At 41.7% G+C, this 23895-nt stretch overlaps 1 protein-coding gene across 3 annotated transcripts in view; it reads right to left on the reverse strand.

Annotated features, from left to right (window-relative positions):
- nalcn (sodium leak channel, non-selective) overlaps positions 1 to 23895 on the reverse strand; it is a 363467-nt gene that overhangs the window by 111672 nt on the left and 227900 nt on the right. For all 3 annotated transcript variants that reach the window (XM_014163790.3, XM_014163789.3, XM_014163792.3), the window contains one exon: positions 19654 to 19728. In XM_014163790.3, the coding sequence (XP_014019265.1) occupies positions 19654 to 19728 (75 nt within the window). The remainder of the gene's footprint in view (positions 1 to 19653; positions 19729 to 23895) is intronic.

Here is a 23895-nt window from a genome sequence, read left to right on the forward strand (position 1 = left end):
CTCTCATTGACAGACCCAGGCCAGTCGTAGAACAGCAAAGCGCTTCATTTGACAGATTTTGTTCATTCACGCACAGAAGATTGACTGTCAAACATCTATTTGACAATATCTACTCTCTCGTTGCTTCTCTTTTGTCGAGAGAAATAAAGTGCCACTTTATCTACAAAGATTTCGGGGAAACTTCCATGGAAAACTGCAGGGCCAATGTTATCCTTCAAATGCATTAAAATAGAGTTGTACACTCTATATATGCTTCCAACATTTGAATGGGAAAACCTAACCAATGTTTCGACAACGCAGTGTGTTCGTTAGTCAGCGCTTTGTTAGCCAGCACCTCTACAAAACTTTCAGGGTGTGTGTCACCTCAAACTTTTAACTATCTTTTAACTACTTCAAATACAGGGCAGAGAAGGGACTTCTTGGTCTGGTCAAATGCCTAGAAAGGGTGAGCTATTATGCTTGATGTTGTCATGACGTTGGCCTCTTTGAGTACAGGGAGGACAGTTGATCCCCTCCCCCTTGCACCATCCCCCAACCTACCTCCCCCCACCCAGGCCCTGTGTGAAGGGGTGGTAAAATTCCAGAGAAGAATCTCTTGCCACATGGCCCATAGAGAGACACAGGAAATTCTTCCAACTCACAGAATTGGGGAGCCAAGCGACATTTGTGTTCTGGAGAAGGTATGGAAGACTGGTGAAGAATCCAGCTACGAACTGGTCCGCTTGGTACAATTTTGTGATACTCAGAAGAGACAATATAGCCATATTACCATAAAACTGTTTATATAATAGCCTCAGCGATGGGACTTGCATCCAAATGGTTGTATAGAATGTATTAATAAGGATAAAGCTATTTTGTAATACATTGAGATGCTGTGTACTGATGTCAATGTGATAGAAAGTAGTTATGTTCAAAGATTAAATCAGTCATCGGCACGCCCCCAGGGACACAGACAGGACCAGGCGTCATGTGACAAGCCTCTTCTATGTTCACTATAAAACCCCACCCTGATTTACTTTCTTCAGACCAGGCCTCCACTCCATTGCAAGTTGGCCAATAGGTTTGACCATCCAATTCCGCTACTGAAAGTGAACTATACCACGTGGTTAACTTTTAGACTATTGATACCGACAGAATAAGAACAAGTCTTTGATATTAATTAACCTCTATGGGCTAGGTGGGACGCAGGCGTCCCACCCGTGGTGCACTCCATCAACAGCAGGTGCATTTCAAGAGCGGCAAATTTGAATCCAAATAAATGTCAAAATTCAAATTTTTCAAACATACAACTATTTTACACCCTTTGAAAGATAAACATCTCCTTAATCTAACCACGTTTTACGATTTCAAAAAGGTTTTACGGCGAAAGCATAAATTTAGAGTATGTTAGGACAGTACATTTACAAGAGTTGTGTGTAATGTTTTGTCAATTCAAAGACAGGGTCACCAAAACCATAAAACCAGCTAAAATGATGCACTAACCTTTTACAATCTCCATCAGATGACACTCCTAGGACATTATGTTAGACAATGCATGCATTTTTAGTTCTATCAAGTTCATATTTATATCCAAAAACAGCGTTTTACTATGGCATTGATGTTGAGGAAATCGTTTCCCTCCAATAACCGGCAGTCAAGTCAGCATCCCAAATTAAATAATTAAAATTAGAAAACATTGGTAAAATATTATATTGTCATTTAAAGAATTATATATTTACATCTCTTGAACGCAATCAACTTGCCAGATTTAAAAATAACCTTACTGGGAAATCACACTTTGCAATAATCTGAGCACTGCGCCCAGAAAAATACGCGTTGCGATACAGACTAGTCGTCATGTTGGGGAGATCTAAAATCGAAAATACTATGTAAATAATCCATTACCTTTGATTCTCTTCATCAGATGTCACTTCCAGGTATCACAGGTCCATAACGAATGTAGTTTTGTTCAAAAAAGCTCATCATTTATGTCCAAAAATCTCCGTCTTGTTAGCACATGATCTAAGCCCGCCGGACTTCACTTCATGAACGAGGGGAAAAAATATATTTAGGTTCGTTCAAACATGTCAAACGTTGTATAGCATAAATCATTAGGGCCTTTTTTAACCAGAACATGAATAATATTCAAGGTGGACGAATGCATACTCTTTTATAACGTATTGGAACGAGGGTACCCAACATGAACTCGCGCGCCAGGTGTCTAATGGGCCATCATCGTTCCATGGCGCTTGTTCGGTCAGATCTCCCTCCAGAAGACTCAAAACACTTTGTAAAGGCTGGTGACATCTAGTGGAAGCAATAGGAAGTGCCAAAATATTCCTCAGCCCCTGTGTTTTTCAATGGCATAGGTTTAAAGGTAATACAACACATCAGGTATCCACTTCCTGTCAGAAAATGTCTCAGGGTTTTGCCTGCCAAATGAGTTCTGTTATACTCACAGACACCATTCAAACAGTTTTAGAAACTTTAGAGTGTTTTCTATCCATATATAATAAGTATATGCATATTCTAGTTACTGGGTAGGATTAGTAACCAGATTAAATCGGGTACATTTTTTTTATCCAGCCGTGCAAATACTGCCCCCTAGGTTAATAGTCTGCAGCTAGAAATTATATCATTGAACGCGAAGACCAACGAAACATCCATTCTATGACGACATTAATGAATGTCGCTTTGAAAGAACCATTCTAACCGAGAGAGAGAGAGAGAGAGGAGAGAGAGAGAGAGAGAGAGAGAGAGAGAGAACTCTCCAACAGAACGACTCTTCAACAAGGATCCCGACGACACACTGAGCGTAAATATATATTGATTGCAGTTGTTCCCGAATGAGTGAGCGTTCATGTACAAAGGCTTAGCATATCAATTGTTAATATTAATGAACTCTGTGTGTCTCCTCAGCTGACCTTTTATGACCCATTGTTCAACAGGCCGCCATGCCTGTTTAGCCCACCAGGGCACATTACTCTACCAATTCTTTGTGACGATAATTACTGTTTGTATGCTTTCTGTGAATTACTTAGTTTAGTAAATAAATGATTTTAAGACAATTGATGTATGGATGACTCTTAGTAAAGGCTGGGTTCGTGCAGATACAACAATTTACGACGTTTGGAATGAGACTGGACGCGAGGTAAAATACACCATTTAAACCAGAAGATAATCGGCCTATACTATAATAGAATATAATATATAATGTTATAATATAGGAAAGTTATTTTAGGAAAATTATAACTTTGTAATCTGAATATTTTCCTTGGTGCCCCGATCTCCTAGTTAATTACAATTAAACGATTAATCAGTTTAATCGCGTGATAATAATTACAGGGAGTTAATTGATAAACATGTCTTCAGTTTAATTGTACCCCAAAGACACGACAATGTAATGACGTTCCCTAAGGATTGGCTTATGCCACGCGCTTCTTCTTGCCATCAACCTACCAGAAATCAGTCAGACACAAGGAAACATTGAGCTAGGCTATTACATAGATACTATTATGGATAGATACTATCACATGCTAAATTGATCAATCTGCACATTTGCACTACCATCCTTCCTTATCATCCACTTCTGATTGGATACCAGGTGTGTGCAGAGAAAAAAGGCAATATGACTGTATGATGTGTTGTTTATGCGATAATGACATCATCAATAAACCACATGGGCTGAAGCATCTGTCATTGTTAGCTGACTACACCACTGGTTTTTATGGGAATGACTTGCATCTGTCAATGCTGACAGCCCATTTGTCTTTATTTGGGTTTTCTTCTCAGAAAGCGAGGGATGAAAATGACAGGAAGGTATGTGGATTAGTTCACAGTGATAGAGCAGATTAGGTTTAAACTTTTGTTGTTGTCTTTTCTTTTCCTTTCTTTACCTTGCCTGAGACCTGAAGACGTGTAGGTTTTAAGATACTTGAAGTAGATAACCTGTCTGTCACTTTAGAGAGTGAAAGAGAGAGGAGAGGGAATGAGAAGATGGAGAGAGGGAGGGAGGGAGGAGAGAAGAGGAGAGGGGGAGAATGGACTGTTGCTGGGTGGAAGAACTCTCTTCATATTCATTGACTGACAATGTGGATTTAATTTGTCGTCTGCATTCAAGTCATCTCAGACACACACACACTGCGGGATCATAAGCAATTAGTGAAGACAGGGTAAACGGAGGTGCAGCTAATGAACACCCGGCCTTTTCCTCCATGCAGATTAGCCTGAGATAACAGGAAGTATTTAATGAGACACGCACTCACACACATCCGTCCACGCTCTGCTCATCAGTACTGATTGGGATAATGCATTTATTGCGTGAAATTAAGGGATTTTTTTTTATGTAGACAGCCAGACGGAAAGAGAGACTAAACAGAGTTCAGTAAACATGATAGGAGGAAGCAGGAAGCACAGAGGAGACACCCCTTCAAAGACAACAGAAATATCCTTTCCAGGTGCTACTGCTCTCAGTGGAGATAACTTTATTTATTAATATATGATAAGATGGCATTAATATGGGAAAACACTAAATCAATCTGCTTGCTGGTATATACCAGGGTTACTGAACGAAAGTCGCTGCAAGTCGCTCAGGACAACAGAGCGACTACTGTCTGTTAAATTACCCCAAAATGTAAAATGTAATACATAAAAAAAAAATATTCATAATTTCAACACTTTTCCAATGTTTTCTATTAATTTAATTTCTGTTACCTTCATGGAAATCCTAAATTAATTACCCTCAATGCTGGTATCTGCTCTCCAAAGTGTTTATTAAACAGCGGTTGACATGCTTCGAAGTACGGTAATGGAATATTTAGAATTTTTTTGTCACGAAATGCGCCATGCTCGTAACCCTGATTTACCATTTCGGATAGTTTCTTGAACGCACGAACAAAACGCCGCTATTTGGATATAACGATGGATTATTTTGGACCAAACCAACATTTGTTATTGAAGTAGCAGTCCTGGGAGTGCATTCTGACGAAGAACATCAAAGGTAATCAAACTTTTGTAATAGTAAATCTGATTTTGGTGAAGGCTAAACTTGCTGGGTGTCTAAATAGCTAGCCCGTGATGGCTGGGCTATGTACTTAGAATATTGCAAAATGTGCTTTCACCAAAAAGCTATTTTAAAATCAGACATATCGAGTGCATAGAAGAGTTCTGTATCTATAATTCTTAAAATAATTGTTATGCTTTTTGTGAACGTTTATCGTGAGTAATTTAGTAAATTGTTAGTAAATTCCCCGGAAGTTTGCGGGGGGTATGCTAGTTCTGAACATCACATGCTAATGTAAAAAGCTGGTATTTGATATAAATATGAACTTGATTGAACAAAACATGCATGTATTGTATAACATAATGTCCTAGGGTTGTCATCTGATGAAGATCATCAAAGGTTAGTGCTACATTTAGCTGTGGTTTGGGTTTATGTGACATTATATGCTAGCTTGAAAAATGGGTGTCTGATTATTTCTGGCTGGGTACTCTGCTGACATAATCTAATGTTTTGCTTTCGTTGTAAAGCCTTTTTGGACAGTGTGGTTAGATTAACGAGAGCCTTGTCTTTAAATAGCTGTAAAATAGTCATATGTTTGAGAAATTGAAGTAATAGCATTTCTAAGGTATTTGAAAATCGCGCCACAGGATTCAACTGGCTGTTACGTAGGTGGGACGATTTGGTGCCACCTAGCCCAGAGAGGTTAAGAATAGAAAGCATGCGTGGGAGGGTAGGACCCATTTGTGACATGTTTCAGGAAACATGGCATAGCTAGCTACTAGCTAGTAGTCAGTTAGCCACTGCTAGCGGTCATCAGCTAACCTTAGCCCGGTCAACTCCTGCCAGTCTGCACAGCGCGATTCAATCCAGAGCATACCGGACTGCTTTTTCTCCACCAAATCTCAATTTCTCCGGATTCCTACCACAAGCTCTGAACCTTTTCACCTGGATCAGCGCAGCTAGCTAGATGCTATCCGGGTGGCTACTCCTGGCTAACGTCTCTGTCCCGAAGAAAGCACCAGTTAGCCTGGAAATAGCCTTGTGCTAGGCCCATCTCCCGGCTAGCTGAAGAGGTCCATCAGCCACTCCTTGGGCTACAAAACCTTTTTTTCCAATTGGCCTGGACCCCTTTTACTGCCTACATGGAGCCCTGCCAGTCCATCACAACATACTCTTCCATCGCGATGTTCCCCTAAGGCCCTTCTGCTAGCCTGCTAGCCCCGGCCCGCTAACGTCTGAATCGCTGTGTCTCCAGCTCGCCTAGCTACTCACTGGTCCCTATGATCACTCGGCTACACATGCCTCTCCTTAATGTCAATATGCCTTGTCCATTGCTGTTTTGGTTAGTGATTATTGTCTTATTTCACTGTAGAGCCTCCAGCCCTGCTCAATATGCCTTAGCTAGCCCTTTTGTTCCACCTCCCACACATGCGGTGACCTCACCTGGTTTAAATGGTATCTCTAGAGACAAAACCTCTCTCATCGTCACTCAATACCAAGGTTTACCTCCACTGTATTCACATCCTACCATACCCTTGTCTGTACATTATGCCTTGAATACATTCTTCCGCGCCAAGAAACCTGCTCCTTTTACTCTCTGTTCCGAACGCACTAGAAGACCAGTTCTTATAGCCTTTAGCCGTACCCTTATCCTACTCCTCCTCTGGTGATGTAGAGTTTAATACAGGCTCTGCAGCGCCTAGCTCCACTCCCATTCTCTAGGCGGTCTCATTTGTTGACTTCAATAACGGTAAAAGCCTTGGTTTCATGCATGTTAACCTGTTATGGCTAGGGGGCAGTATTTTCACGGCTGGATAAAAAACATACCCGATTTAATCTGGTTACCACTCCTACCCAGTAACTAGAATATGCATATACTTATTACATATGGATAGAAAACACTCCAAAGTTTCTAAAACTGTTTGAATGGTGTCTGTGAGTATAACAGAACTCATTTGGCAGGCAAAAACCTGACAAGGTTTCAGACAGGAAGTGGCCTGTCTGACAAGGTGTCGTTCTTCTTGTCTCTGTTTATTGAAGAGTGAGGATCTTAGCTGTCCCGTGACACTTCCTACGGCTGCCATAGGGTCTCAGAAGGCGGAAAAAAGCTGAATCGTGGCTTTGCAGGCTCTGGCTGAAAAAAAGTAGCGCGTTTGGGTAGTGGCTGGTTACAGTACTGTGAGACTCAGGCTCGTGCCCGCATCGACCGAAAGCTTTGTTTACTTTCCTCAGTTTAGCTAAAAGGAGATTCCCGGTCGGAATATTATCGCTTTTTTTACGAGAAAAATGGCATAAAAATGGATTTTAAACAGCGGTTGACATGCTTCGAAGTACGGTAATGGAATATTTCGATTTCTTTTGTCACGAATTGCGCCATGCGCGCGACCCTGATTTACCATTTCAGATAGTGTCTGGGACGCACGAACAAAACGCCGCTATTCGGATATAACGATGGATTATTTTGGACCAAACCAACATTTGTTATTGAAGTAGCAGTCCTGGGAGTGCATTCTGACGAAGACAACAAAAGGTAATGAAACTTTTATAATAGTAAAGCTGATATTGGTGAGTGCTAAACTTGCCGGGTGTCTAAATAGCTAGCCCGTGATGCCTGGGCTATGTACTTAGAATATTGCAAAATGTGCTTTCACCAAAAAGCTATTTTAAAATCGGACATATCGAGTGCATAGAGGAGGTCTGTATCTATAATTCTTAAAATAATTGTTATGCTTTTTGTGAACGTTTATCGTGAGTAATTTAGTAAAATGTTAGCGAATTCCCCGGAAGTTTGCGGGGGGTATGCTAGTTCTGAACGTCACATGCTAATGTAAAAAGCTGGTTTTTGATATAAATATGAACTTGATTGAACAAAACATGCATGTATTGTATAACATAATGTCCTAGGGTTGTCATCTGATGAAGATCATCAAAGGTTAGTGTTGCATTTAGCTGTCTTCTGGGTTTTTGTGACATTATATGCTAGCTTGAAAAATGGGTGTCTGATTATTTCTGGCTTGGTACTCTGCTGACATAATCTAATGTTTTGCTTTCGTTGTAAAGCCTTTTTGAAATCGGACAGTGTGGTTAGATAAAGGAGAGTCTTATGGCAGGCAAAAACCTGAGAGATTCCTTTACAGGAAGTGGCCTGTCTGACCATTTATTGGCTTTCTTTGACATCTCTTTCCAAAACAAAGGATCTCTGCGGTAACGTGACACTTCCCACGGCTCCCATAGGCTCTCAGAGCCCGGGAAAAAGCTGAATGTCGTCATTCCAGCCCCAGTCTGAAACACATTATCGCCTTTGTCAAGTGGCCGATCAGGGGACAGTGGGCTTAGGCGCGTGCACTGGTCGCCCCCGTCTTTCTTTTTTTTCCTCTATTTACCGAAACGCAGATTCCCGGTAGGAATATTAGCGCTTTTTTACGAGATAAATTGCATAAAAATGTATTTTAAACAGCGGTTGACATGCTTCGAAGTACGGTAATGGAATATTTCGACATTTTGTGTCACGAAATGCGCCATGCTCGTAACCCTGATTTACCATTTCGGATAGTTTCTTGAACGCACGAACAAAACGCCGCTGTTTGGATATAACGATGGATTATTTGGGACCAAACCAACATTTGTTATTGAAGTAGAAGTCCTGTGAGTGCATTCTGACGAAGAACATCAAAGGTAATCAAACTTTTGTAATAGTAAATCTGACTTTGGTGAAGGCTAAACTTGCTGGGTGTCTAAATAGCTAGCCCGTGATGGCTGGGCTATGTACTTAGAATATTGCAAAATGTGCTTTCACCAAAAAGCTATTTTAAAATTGGACATATCGAGTGCATAGAGGAGTTCTGTATCTATAATTCTTAAAATAATTGTTATGCTTTTTGTGAATGTTTATCGTGAGCTCCAATCCTTAGCCTACCCACACTTCCGCTCCCTCAGTCCCACAACCTCTCCCCCGCGAAGTTTGCTAGTTCTGAACGTCACATGCTAATGTAAAAAGCTGTTTTTTGATATAAATATGAACTTGATTGAACAAAACATGCATGTATTATATAACATAATGTCCTAGGGTTGTCATCTGATGAAGATCATCAAAGGTTAGTGCTACATTTAGCTGTGGTTTGGGTTTATGTGACATTATATGCTAGCTTGAAAAATGGGTGTCTAATTATTTCTGGCTGGGTACTCTGCTGACATAATCTAATGTTTTGCTTTCGTTGTAAAGCCTTTTTGAAATCGGACAGTGTGGTTAGATAAAGGAGAGTCTTGTCTTTAAAATGGTGTAAAATAGTCATATGTTTGAGAAATTGAAGTAATAGCATTTCTAAGGTATTTGAATATCGCGCCACGGGATTAGACTGGCTGTTGCGTAGGTGGGACGATTTGGTGCCACCTACCCTAGAGAGGTTAAACAGCTTGGAAAATTCCAGAAAATGATGTCATGGATTTAGAAGCTTCTGATAGGCTAATTGACATAATTTGAGTCAATTGGAGGTGTACCTGTGGATGTATTTCAAGGCCTACCTTCAAACTGAGTGCCTCTTTGCTTGACATCATGGGAAAATCAAAAGAAATCAGCCAAGACCTCATAAAAAAATTGTAGACCTCAATAAGTCTGGTTCATCCTTGGGAGCAATTTCCAAAAGCCTGAAGGTACCACGTTCATCTGTACAAACAATAGTACGCAAGTATAAACACCATGGGACCACGCAGCCGTCATACCACTCAGGAAGGAGACGCATTCTGTCTCCTAGAGATGAACGTACTTTGGTGCAAAAAGTGCAAATCAATCCCAGAACAACAGCAAAGGACCTTATGAAGATGCTGGAGGAAACAGGTACAAAAGTATCTATATCCACAGTAAAACCAGTCTGATACCGACATAACCTGAAAGGCCGCTCAGCAAGGAATAAGCCACTGCTCCAAAACCGCCATAAAAAAGCCAGACTACGGTTTGCAACTGCACATGGGGACGAAGATCGTACTTTTTGGAGAAATGTCCTCTGGTCTGATGAAACAAAAATAGAACTGTTTGGCCATAATGACCATTGTTATATTTGGAGGAAAAACGGGAGGCTTGCAAGCCAAAGAACACCATCCCAACCGTGAAGCACGAGGGTGGCAGCATCATGTTGTGGGGGTGCTTTGCTGCAGGAGGGACTGGTGCACTTCACAATATAGATGGCATCATGAGGTAGGAAAAGTACGTGGATATATTGAAGCAACATCTCAAGACATCAGTCAGGAAGTTAAATCTTGGTCGCAAATGGGTCTTCCAAATGGACAATGACCCCAAGCATACTTCCAAAGTTGTGGCAAAATGGCTTAAGGACAACAAAGTCAAGGTATTGGAGTGGCCATCACAAAGCCCTGACCTCAATCCTATAGAACATTTGTGAGAAGAACTGAAAAAGCATGTGCGAGCAAGGAGGCCTACAAACCTGACTCAGTTACACCAGCTCTGTCAGGAGGAATGGGCCAAAATTCATCCAACTTATTGTGGGAAGCTTGTGGAAGGCTACCCAAAACGTTTGACCCAAGTTAAACAATTTAAAGACAACGCTACCAAATACCAATTCAGTGTATGTAAACTTCTGACCCACTGGAAATGTGATGAAAGAAATTAAAGGTGAAATAAATCATTCTGTCTACTATTATTCTGACATTTCACATTCTTAAAATAAAGTGGTGATCCTAACTGACCTAAGACAGGGATTTTTACTAAGATTAAATGTCAGGAATTGTGAAAAACTGAGTTTAAATGTATTTGGCTAAGATGCATGTAAACTTCCGACTTCAGCTGTATATAAAAATTGGACGATTAATCTGTATTGGATTTTTTTGGTTCACCAATAATCGGTAATCGGCATTGAAAAATCATAATCGGTCAGACCTCCAGACAGGACTGTTGGACTACCAATTGGATACAACAAAATTGGGGAGAAAAAGGGGTAAAATAATAATATATTTTTTAAACTGAACAAAATTATAAGCGCAACATGTAAAGTGTCGGTCCATTGTTTAATGAGTTGAAATAAAATATCCAAAAAATGTTCCATATGCACAAAAAGCTTTTCTCTCTCAAATGTTGTGCACAAATTTGTTTACAGCCCTGTTGGTGAGCATTTCTCCTTTGCCAAGATAATCCATCCACCTTCCAGGTATGGCATATGCTCTCTCACCACTGGTGTCCCCCAGGGCTCTGTTCTAGGCCCTCTCCTATTCTCGCTATACACCAAGTCACTTGGCTCTGTCATATCCTCACATGGTCTCTCCTATCATTGCTATGCAGACGACACACAATTAATCTTCTCCTTTCCCCCTTCTGATAACCAGGCGGCGAATCGCATCTCTGCATGTCTGTCAGACATATCAGTGTGGATGACGGATCACCACCTCAAGCTGAACCTCGGCAAGACGGAGCTGCTCTTCCTCCCGGGGAAGGACTGCCCGTTCCATGATCTCGCCATCACGGTTGACAACTCCCTTGTGTCCTCCTCCCAGAGTGCTAAGAACCTTGGCGTGATCCTGGACAACACCCTGTCGTTCTCCACTAACATCAAGGCGGTGACCCGATCCTGTAGGTTCATGCTCTACAACATTCGCAGAGTACGACCCTGCCTCACACAGGAAGCGGCGCAGGTCCTAATCCAGGCACTTGTCATCTCCCGTCTGGATTACTGCAACTCGCTGTTGGCTGGGCTCCCTGCCTGTGCCATTAAACCCCTACAACTCATCCAGAACGCCGCAGCCCGTCTGGTGTTCAACCTTCCCAAGTTCTCTCACGTCACCCCGCTCCTCCGCTCTCTCCACTGGCTTCCAGTTGAAGCTCGCATCCGCTACAAGACCATGGTGATTGCCTACGGAGCTGTGAAGGGAACGGCACCTCCATACCTTCAGGCTCTGATCAGGCCCGACACCCAAACAAGGGCACTGCGTTCATCCACCTCTGGCCTGCTGGCCCCCCTACCTCTGAGGAAGCACAGTTCCCGCTCAGCCCAGTCAAAACTGTTCGCTGCTCTGGCACCCCAATGGTGGAACAAGCTCCCTCACGACGCCAGGACAGCGGAGTCAATCACCACCTTCCGGAGACACCTGAAACCCCACCTCTTTAAGGAATACCTAGGATAGGATAAAGTAATCCTTCTACCCCCACCCCCCCCTTAAAAGATTTAGATGCACTATTGTAAAGTGGTTGTTCCACTGGATATCATAAGGTGAATGCACCAATTTGTAAGTCGCTCTGGATAAGAGCGTCTGCTAAATGACTTAAATGTAAATGTAAATGTAAATGCATATCAAGAAGCTGATTAAACAGCATGATCATTAGACATGTCCACCTTGTGCTGGGGACAATAAAAGGCCAATCTAAAATATGCAGTTTGGTAAAGGAAGATACACGACATGGACAAAAGTATGTGGACACCTGCTCGTCAAATATCTCATTCCAAAATCATGGGCATTAAAATGGAGCTGGTCCCCCCTTTGCTGCGTAACAGCCTCCACTCTTCTGGAAAGGCTTTCAACTAGATGTTGGAACATTACTGCAGGAACTTACTTCCCATTCAGCCACAAGAGCATTAGTGAGGTCGGGAACTGATGTTGGGGGATTAGGCCCACAGTCAGTGTTCCAATTCATCCCAAAGGTGTTGGATGGGGATGAGGTCAAGGCTCTGTGCAGGCCAGTCAGGTTCTTCCACAACGATCTCGACAAACCATTTCTGTATGGACCTTGCTTTATGCACAGAGGCATTGTCATGCTGAAACAGGAAAGGACCTTCCCTAAACTGTTGCCACAAAGTTGGAAGCACAGAATCGTCTAGAATGTAATTGTATGCTGTAGTGTTTCCCTTCATTGGAACTAAGAGGCCTAGCCCGAACCATGAAAAACAGCCCCAGACCATTATTCCTCCTCAACCAAACTTTACAGTCGGCACTATGCATTTGCGTTTCCACTGATGCAGGGTCCAATGGCAGCAAGCGTTACACCACTCTAGCCGACGCGTGATGGTAATCTTAGGCTTGTGTGCGCCTGCTTTAGAACTCGGCAGTCCCGCTCTGTGAGCTTGTGTGGCCTACCACTTCGCAGCTGAGCCGTTGTTGCTCCTAGATGTTTCCACTTCATAATAACAGCACATAGCAGGGAAGACATTTTGACAACCTGACTTGTTAGAAAGGTGGCATCCTATGACGGTACCACGTTGAAAGTCACTGAGCTTTTCAGTAAGGCCATTCTACTGCCAATGTTTGGTTATGGAGTTCGCATGGCTGTGTGCTCGATTTTATACTGTCAGTAACGGGATGAAATAGACTAATCTAATAATTTGTGTTAATATAGTGTATCATGACTAGCTTAAATCATTTGCATATCAGGACTTGCTTGAATCATTTAAGTATCATGACTTAACTCACTATGTTTCTAACTACAGCACATCTTAAAGAGATAGCTAAGGACAGGTAGGCATATTTCAAAGAGAGACATATACATGAGTCCTTACTCAGCAATGTATCAAGGCTCTTGGATGGAAATGTCAATTTCATTTTGTTCTCATTCTACCGTTAACATGAACACTGTACCACATGAACAAATTATACATTTCCACACTCACACAACCAACTGTACACACGTACGTCGTACACACGTAGCTTTTATAGATGGAATTGAAATACATTTGCCTCCAGCGGAGGTAATTGGCATGTTCAAATGGTTTTGCTGTTCACACACACACACACACACACACACACACACACGCACACACGCACACACGCACACACGCACACACGCACACACACACACACACACACGCACACACGCACACACGCACACACACACACACACACACACACACACACAATATGACATTATGAACTACAAGATTTTCCATCAATGTTTCGACCTTCTGTTTAGATCAAAAGCTGCCTGTGATTGCCTCCACTTTCCAATATCTGCAGAGGCAGTTTGGATCCAAAAACTGTAATACCTATACTGAGTTCAAAGATTTGCATGAATACACATTTTGAATAGATTATTCACCTTCAATTTGTTTTTCCATTATTTCCAATTAATTTGAGCATGACAATTGTCTACGGGCGCGGCAGACTGTGAAAAGGAAAGGATTAACAATGTCCCAGGGAAGATCATGCATGCATGGGCTCTGTGTGTCAAGGTTCCCCAGGAAAGTATCATTGATATACGGCTTGTCAGTTTTGCCTGGCTTTTCAGTAAAAAAAAGTTATAACAAAAAATATACACTTAAATCATAGTTTGTTTGATTGATTGGTTTGATAGATCGATTGATTGATCATTTGATTGACATTGGTTTAAGGAAATACCCAAAAGTCTATCCGAAATATTTCTGGTTGAGATGTGGTAGCATCACAGTGGAAAAGAATACACATTACATCACATTCAACCATTCAAATGCTGCTCTCTACCATAAACACTGATCATATACATGAAATGAACAGTGAAATATACAGTGAGCAACAAAAGTATTAGGACAGTAACAAATGATTTGATATTTTGTCTCTTTACTCCAGCACATTGGATTTTAAATAATATGACTGAGGTTAAAGTGCAGGCTGTCAGCTTTAATGTGAGGGAATTCATCCATATCAGGTGAACTGTTTTGAAATTACAGCACTTTTTGTTAATAGTCATTCCATTTTAGGGGACCAAAAGTATTCGGACAAATTCACTTCTGTGTAAACATGTTTCCAAACACTTTTACATTAATGTGGATGCTACAATGATTACGGATAATCATGAATGAATCGTGAAAAATGATGAGTGTGAAAGTTAGATGCACAAACACACTATACATTGCATTCGAAATGTATTCAGACCCCTTGCCTTTTTCCACATTTTGTTAAGTTACAGCCTTATTCTAAAATTGATTAAATCATATTTTTTTTCTCATCAGTCTACACATAATACCCCATAATGACAGAGCTGTTTTTTAATGTTTTTTTTTAATGTCTGCGCATTTATTAAAAATAAAAAACAGCAACATTTACATAAGTATTCAGAGCCTTTACTCAGTACTTTGTTGAAGCACCTTTGGCAGCAATTACAGCCTCTAGTCTTGTTGGGTATGACGCTACAAACTTGGCACAGCTGTATTAGGGGAGTTTCTCCCATTCTTCTCTGCAGATCCTCTCAAGCTCTGTCAGATTGGATGGGGAGCGTCGCTGTACAGCTATTTTCAGGTCTCTCCAGAGATGCTCGATCTAGTTAAAGTCCGGGCTCTGGCTGGGCCACTCAAGGACATTCAGAGGTGTGTCCCGAAGCCACTCCTGCGTTGTCTTGGCTGTGTGCTTAGAGTCGTTATCCTGTTGGAAGGTGGAACTTCACTCCAGTCTGAGGTCCTGAGCGCTCTGGAGAATGTTTTCATCAAGGATCTCTCTGTACTTTGCTCTGTTAATATTTCCCTCGATCCTCCCAGTCCCTGCCACTGAAACACTTCCCCACAGCATGATGCTGCCTCCACCATGGATCACCGTAGGGATGGTGCCAGGTTTCCTCAAGACGTGACACTTGGCATTCAGGCCAAAAAGTTCAATATTGGTTTCATCAGACCAGATAATCTTGTTTCTCATGGTCTGAGAGTCCTTTAGGTGGCTTTTGGCAAACTCCAAAAGGCACCAAGTGTGCCTTTTACTGAGGAGTAGCCTCCGTCTGGCCACTCTACCATAAAGACCTGATTGGTGGAGTGTTGTAAAGATGGTTGTCCTTCTGGAAGGTTCTCCCATCTCCACAGAGGAACTCTGGAGCACTGTCAGAGTGACCATTGGGTTCTTGGTCACCTCCCTGACCAAGGCCCTTCTCCCCCAATTGCTCAGTTTGGCCGGGTGGCCAGCTCTAAGAAGAGTCTTGGTGGTTCTAAACTTCTTCCACTGTGTTCTTGGGGACCTTCAATGCTGTAAAAAGAATTGGTGCCTTGACACAATCCTGTCTCGGAGCACTACGGACAATTCCTTAGACCTCATGGCTTGGTTTTTGTTCTGACATGCTCTTTCAACTGTGAGACCTTATATAGACAGGTGTGTGCCTTTCCAAATAATTTTCAATCAAGTCAATTTACCACAGGTGGACTCCAAGTTGTAGAAACATCTGAAGGATTATCAATGGAAACAGGATGCACCGGAGTTCAATTTGAGTCTCATAGCAAAGGGTGTGAACACTTAAGTAAATGAGGTATTTCTGTTTTTTGCTTTTAACCTGTTAGGGCTAGGGGGCAGCATTTGCACGTCTGGATAAAAAAAATGTACCCGATTTAATCTGGTTACTAATCCTACCCAGTAACTAGAATATGCATATACTTATTATATATGGATAGAAAACACTCTAAAGTTTCTAAAACTGTTTGAATGGTGTCTGTGAGTATAACAGAACTCATTTGGCAGGCAAAACCCTGAGACATTTTCTGACAGGAAGTGGATACCTGATGTGTTGTATTACCTTTAAACCTATCCCATTGAAAAACACAGGGGCTGAGGAATATTTAGATCATGTGCTAACAAGACGGAGATTTTTGGACATAAATGATGAGCTTTTTTGAACAAAACTACATTCGTTATGGACCTGTGATACCTGGAAGTGACATCTGATGAAGAGAATCAAAGGTAATGGATTATTTACATAGTATTTTCGATTTTAGATCTCCCCAACATGACGTCTAGTCTGTATCGCAACGCGTATTTTTCTGGGCGCAGTGCTCAGATTATTGCAAAGTGTGATTTCCCAGTAAGGTTATTTTTAAATCTGGCAAGTTGATTGCGTTCAAGAGATGTAAATCTATAATTCTTTAAATGGCAATATAATATTTTACCAATGTTTTCTAATTTTAATTATTTAATTTGTGACGCTGACTTGACTGCCGGTTATTGGAGGGAAACGATTTCCTCAACATCAATGCCATAGTAAAACGCTGTTTTTGGATATAAATATGAACTTGATAGAACTAAAAATGCATGCATTGTCTAACATAATGTCCTAGGAGTGTCATCTGATGGAGATTGTAAAAGGTTAGTGCATCATTTTAGCTGGTTTTATGGTTTTGGTTACCCTGTCTTTGAATTGACAAAACATTACACACAACTCTTGTAAATGTACTGTCCTAACATACTCTAAATTTATGCTTTCGCCGTAAAACCTTTTTGAAATCGTAAAACGTGGTTAGATTAAGGAGATGTTTATCTTTCAAAGGGTGTAAAATAGTTGTATGTTTGAAAAATTTGAATTTTGACATTTATTTGGATTCAAATTTGCCGCTCTTGAAATGCACCTGCTGTTGATGGAGTGCACCACGGGTGGCACGCTAGCGTCCCACCTAGCCCATAGAGGTTAATACACTAGAACCTGTTTTCGCTTTGTCATTATGGGGTATTGTGTATAGATTGATGAGGGAAACAATTTATTTAATCCCTTTTAGAATAAGGATGTAAGGTAACAATATGTGGAAAAAGGGAAGGGGTCTGAATACTTCCCAAATGCACTGTATACACAAAAGTATGAGGACACCCCTTAAAATTTGTGGATTTGGCTATTTAAGCCACATCCATTACTGACAGGTGTATAAAATCGAGCACACAGCTATGCAATCTCAATAGACAAACATTGGCAGTAGAATGGCCTTACTGAAGAGCTCAGTCACTTTCACCATAGCACCATCAAATCTGCCCTGCAAGAGCTGCCCCGGTCAACAGTAAGTGCTGTTATTGTGAAGTGGAATCGTCTAGGAGCAAGAACGGGTCAGCCGCGAAGTGGTAGGCCACACAAGCTCACAGAGCGGGACCGCCGAGTGCATAGCACGTAAAAATCGTCTGTCCTGGGTTGCAACACTCACTACCGCATTCTAAATGGCCTCTGGAAGCAACGACAGCACAAGAATTGTTCGTCAGGACCTTCATGAAATGGGTTTCCATGGCCGAGCAGCTGCACACAAGCCTAAGATCACCATGCGCAATGCCAAGCGTCGGCTGGAGTGGTGTAAAACTCGCCGCCATTGGACTCTGGAGCAGTGGAAATGCGTTCTCTGGAGTGATGAATCACCCTTCACCATCGTGCAGTTCGACAGACAAATCTGGGTTTGGCGGAGGAGGAGAAGGAATAATGGCTGCAGCTGTTTTTCATAGTTCGGGCTAGGCCCTTAGTTCCAGTGATGGGAAACCTTAACGCTACAGCGTATAACGACATTCTAGAGGATTCTGTGCTTCCAACTTTGTGGTAACAGTTTGGGGAAGGACCTTTCCTGTTTCAACATGACAATGCACCTGTGCACAAAGCAAGGTCATATAGAAATGGTTTGTCGAGATAGGTGTGGAAGAAATTTACTGGCCGTCACAGATCCCTTACCTCAACCCCATCGAACACCTTTGGGATGAATTGGAACGCCGACTGCAAGCCAGACATAATCGTCCAACATCAGTGCCCGACCTCACTAATGCTCTTGTCGCTAAATCTAAGCACATTGAAAAGTCCTTTCCGTGAATACTCGTCTGGTGGAGCGCTGCATTTGCATATGATGCAGGAGACACCTTGTTAAAGTTCACCAACCGAGCTCTGATGATTGCCCCTGTCCCCCTGTTTGTGTGTTTGTCAGCATGTGTGTGTGTGTGTGTGTGTCACCAGCACTGCTTTTTCATGCTAATTGCACAATGAGTCATGATGGAACACAACAGCCACACAAAGGTGAGAAATGAGAGATCAGTTAGTAAGTTGGCCCCCATATTCTGACAATATCTGAGGCTATTCCACCTCAGTATATTCCACCATAGATATTATAAGTCACTGTGGAACCCTGGTATGGTGGTAATTATTATCATGCAACAACAATCAAAGTAATGAAACAATGACGATGTGATGAACCATGTGACATATCGATATTTTAGCTAGAAGGGAACTCCCCTCCAATCTGAGAATGTCAATTATGTAATGTGATGTAGTGGTAAAAAAAAGTGAGCACACACTGAAAGGTGTATACACATCATTGGCGTATGTTCACGCTCCACTACATCCCTAGTGGTGATGTCATGTGATACTAAACACAGGAGACACACAGGAAATCACAACTGCAAAAGTTAAGTAAAAACTAAATATAATAATAATATTGTCTGTTGCTCTTCTGTTTTGGCCCGTGTCCAGCAGGTCTCGTTATGTACAGTCCAGATTAATGGAATGTGTGTGTGTGGGTCAACACTTAATAGAACCAACACTTATGTTGACCAACAGTTGTTACTGGAGCTTAAACCACACAGGGGCCATTCCAAAGTTCATAAAGTCCAAGGCAATCCATATGTAGGGAATGTTGAGAGTGGGAGGACTGTAGACCAGCTTTAATTCCCGGATGGATACAAAGGATTCAAGGATCAAGGCTTGAGCACCATTGATTCACAATATTGGGAATGTGCAGGTGTCAATACTAAATTAATTGGAAATACTCTGCATGAATTTTGTCTGGCAACTGTATAGATTCAGCTTGACTCTAGAATCCAGTATCACTTCTTCTTAGGCATGAACATGTTTGATACACATTGGGGTGAACTATTATTGTAATACCAGATTCAATTAAATATAATGACACTGCCAATATTTCAAGTCGAATAAATCGAAGGCTGCTCTGGGAAAAGTCTGAACCACAGGTCAATAACCTAAAAGGAAAACCAGAACTTACTTGTTTGAGTTTCTTCAAGTCTTCATCCAACTCTAGATTATCAAGGATGACGGCCACGAAAAGGCTGAGCAGAATCTGCAACACAACCACAAGAGATTTATGAGAATACTTATTTTCAAATGATATGGAATGTTCCTAGATGCTGAAAACTAACCACCGAACTACTGCTGTTTTTTCAGAGGTTAGTGTCATGGCATCACCAGATGCTTTTTCTGAAAATGAAATAAGCTCCTTATTCGTATTAGTGCTGTGTTCTGTCCTCAAAACATCCTCTGTGTCTGGCTGTGTCTGAGTCTGGTTTGTTATCTCATATCTTCCACTATCACAGGCCCAATGTTCAAATGTCAATGCTCAAGTCCTCAACTCTGATTAGCAGTCAAAAGCAGTGTCACAATCAACCACATCTGGGTTCAAACAGTTTTGTTTTGGTTAAGCATACTTTAGTTGCACTTGATTAAGCTTACCTAGCTAAATGAAACCAATGGAACAGTCCCAAAAATGTAAATCCTATGAACCCAGGTCTGTAATCAACACAGCTGCTGATTGGAGTCATGCTATGCGGTTGTGGATCATTTTGTCCACCCGTACGACACATCAGTGTCCATTTACTGAAATACACTGTATGTGCTTTCATGGTTTGATGAAGTCAAAACTACAGCCATAATTGACAATTGGAGTTAACATTTTCTGATCTGAAAACCGATTGACTGACTGATTATATAAATGCCATTGGGAGAGGCAATTTTTTTGGACATAGTTACATCATTTAAACTCAAATTAAATTGTATTTGTCACATACCGAATACAACAGGTGTAGACCATACAGTGAAATGCTTCCTTACAAGCCCTTAACCAACAAGGCAGTTTTAATTTGAATCATATCTCAACATCTCATATTGTATTTTATGTCAATCATCCACAGACAAGGACTCATTAAAGAGTTGCTCATGCTACTACTACAGAAAGAGTTATACGGTTCACAAGCATTTTACTTTGTGGCTCATTTGGTAGAACATGGTTGACCATAGGTGATGATTTTGATTCCATACAAAAATATATGCACACATGACTAAGTTGCTTTGGATAAAAGCGTCTACTAAATTGCATATATTATATATTACTACCTTTTTGTCTATGAGGGTAAAATGTATCAACATTCCACAACCACATAAGCCAAACTAACATTCCACACTTCAAAAAAAAAATCAATCTTCATGAATGTTATGAGTTTGAAATATAAATAGACATTTTTATGCGTTTTGTATTGCATTTTACATTGTATCATGTATCGTATTATGCATGTGATACGTCGTTGGGATACGTGGTTGGGATACTGCACTAGCTGTGGGTCGCTCTGGATGGCAGCATCTGCTGAACGGCTAAATGGTCATGTCAATGTAGTGCTATGTATGTGTATTTATGTACACTGCTCAAAAAAATAAAGGGAACACAAACAACACAATGTAACTCCAAGTCAATCACACTTCTGTGAAATCAAACTGTCCACTTAGGAAGCAACACTGATTGACAATAAATTTCACATGCTGTTGTGCAAATGGAATAGACAACAGGTGGAAATTATAGGCAATTAGCAAGACACCCCCAATAAAGGAGTGGTTCTGCAGGTGGGGACCACAGACCACTTCTCAGTTCCTATGCTTCCTGGCTGATGTTTTGGTCACTTTTGAATGCTGGCGGTGCTTTTACTCTAGTGGTAGCATGAGACGGAGTCTACAACCCACACAAGTGGCTCAGGTAGTGCAGCTCATCCAGGATGGCACATCAATGCGAGCTGTGGCAAGAAGGTTTGCTGTGTCTGTCAGTGTAGTGTCCAGAGCATGGAGGCGCTACCAGGAGACAGGCCAGTACGTCAGGAGACGTGGAGGAGGCCGTAGGAGGGCAACAACCCAGCAGCAGGACGGCTACCTCCGCCTTTGTGCAAGGAGGAGCAGGAGAAGCACTGCCAGAGCCCTGCAAAATGACCTCCAGCAGGCCACAAATGTGCATGTGTCTGCTCAAACGGTCAGAAACAGACTCCATGAGGGTGGTATGAGGGCCCGACGTCCACCGTGCAGGACGTTTGGCATTTGCCAGAGAACACCAAGATTGGCAAATTCGCCACTGGCGCCCTGTGCTCTTCACAGATGAAAGCAGGTTCACACTGAGCACATGTGACAGACGTGACAGAGTCTGGAGACGCCGTGGAGAACGTTCTGCTGCCTGCAACATCCTCCAGCATGACCGGTTTGGCGGTGGGTCAGTCATGGTGTGGGGTGGCATTTCTTTGGGGGGCCGCACAGCCCTCCATGTGCTCGCCAGAGGTAGCCTGACTGCCATTAGGTACCGAGATGAGATCCTCAGACCCCTTGTGAGACCATATGCTGGTGCGGTTGGCCCTGGGTTCCTCCTAATGCAAGACAATGCTAGACCTCATGTGGCTGGAGTGTGTCAGCAGTTCCTGCAAGAGGAAGGCATTGATGCTATGGACTGGCCCGCCCGTTCCCCAGAGCTGAATCAATTGAGCACATCTGGGACATCATGTCTCGCTCCATCCACCAACGCCACGTTGCACCACAGACTGTCCAGGAGTTGGCGGATGCTTTAGTCCAGGTCTGGGAGGAGATCCCTCAGGAGACCATCCGCCACCTCATCAGGAGCATGCCCAGGTGTTGTAGGGAGGTCATACAGGCACGTGGAGGCCACACACACTACTGAGCCTCATTTTGACTTGTTTTAAGGACATTACTTCAAAGTTGGATCAGCCTGTAGTATGGTTTTCCACTTTAATTTTGAGTGTGACTCCAAATCCAGACCTCCATTGGTTGATAAATTGGATTTTCATTGATTATTTTTGTGTGATTTTGTTGTCAGCACATTCAACTATGTAAAGAAAAAAGTATTTAATAAGATTATTTATTTCATTCAGATCTAGGATGTGTTGTTTAAGTGTTCCCTTTATTTTTTTGAGCAGTGTATATTATTTGTTGTGTTTACTGTTTGGACACCAGGAAGAGTAGTCGCTACCAAATACTAAATGTCTAGTTGGAAATTGAATGCAGGGGCAAGCTTTATGGATGCTATTTTGGATGTGACATATTCTATCAATGATACTCCTCGAGCTCAATATGTTTGTTACAATGTGCAGAGTCATCATCCAAGTCCTTAAAGGATGTCCTGTTTATAGGATGATATCACAATGCTGGGGAATGAGATCTCTAACACCTTATTCCAGATCTGGGTTTCAAATACTTGAAAAATCTTATCAAATATGTTATGTGTGCCCGTTTGAGCTTGCCTAGCTAAATGAACCAATAGAAAAGTCTGCAAACCCCGCCGATCTGGCACTCCAAGCAAGGATAAATTCCATGCAATCAAACTCACAATGCAAGCAAATGTATTTGAAAGGACAGTTCAAGTATTTGAACCCATGTCTTATTCTTCTGAGAAGAATATCACAATGCATATTTCAAATAGAGGGGGATGTTGATTGAAAAAAATCTGTATTATTGGTACCGGTATGAGTGGTGCTATTTGAAGTTTTGTAAAATGTTTTAAAATGTCCTGTTTTTGGTTGAATGAACCACTGAACATAAGATGTCCCTTCACAGGAAAAGTGTTTTATTGGAACCTGAACATCAAGGTGAATCTCCATTTCTCCCTTACCACCGTTATGACTGCATCACAAGGAAATCAGCATAGAGATTCTAATTCCTAATTCTATGGAAACCATCAATGCGTTCTATATTTGCAACTTTATAGAGACAAATTCGAGATTCTCCTCAAAAACAACCAAACCTTGTGCAAGCTTGATCCTTGTAGTTGCACATTCTGGATGAAACTGAAGAGGTATTCCATATTTGGCTCTGTTTTTAATCTAGTATTTAATGTTTGCTTTTGTGCTGTAGGCTACAGTGTCCTTGGTTGACTTTAAAATGAAACTTATTGATATTGTATTTTTATCAGGTCAGATGAGGACAGTGACAGTGTGACAAGGGTCGCCCGGAAGAGGACACAGGATTCAGCTCTTTGCCCAGGAGGTTCTCAGTCTCAGGGAACCAATCGGAAAAGACAGAGGGTTTGATGAGGATAGGGACTCAACTGACATCAACCAATCTCCCCAAAACTTTTCATGTAGTCATGGTGGGCGAGCACCATTTCATTGCATGTTGCATTTCTCTTGATTTGATGCTGACATTTACTAAATGTACTACTATTATTCTTAGTCTTCTTACATTATGAAAA

Source organism: Salmo salar, chromosome 21 (assembly GCF_965601325.2).
Source record: "Salmo salar chromosome 21, fSalSal1, whole genome shotgun sequence".
In the NCBI taxonomy this organism is placed as follows: domain Eukaryota; kingdom Metazoa; phylum Chordata; class Actinopteri; order Salmoniformes; family Salmonidae; genus Salmo; species Salmo salar.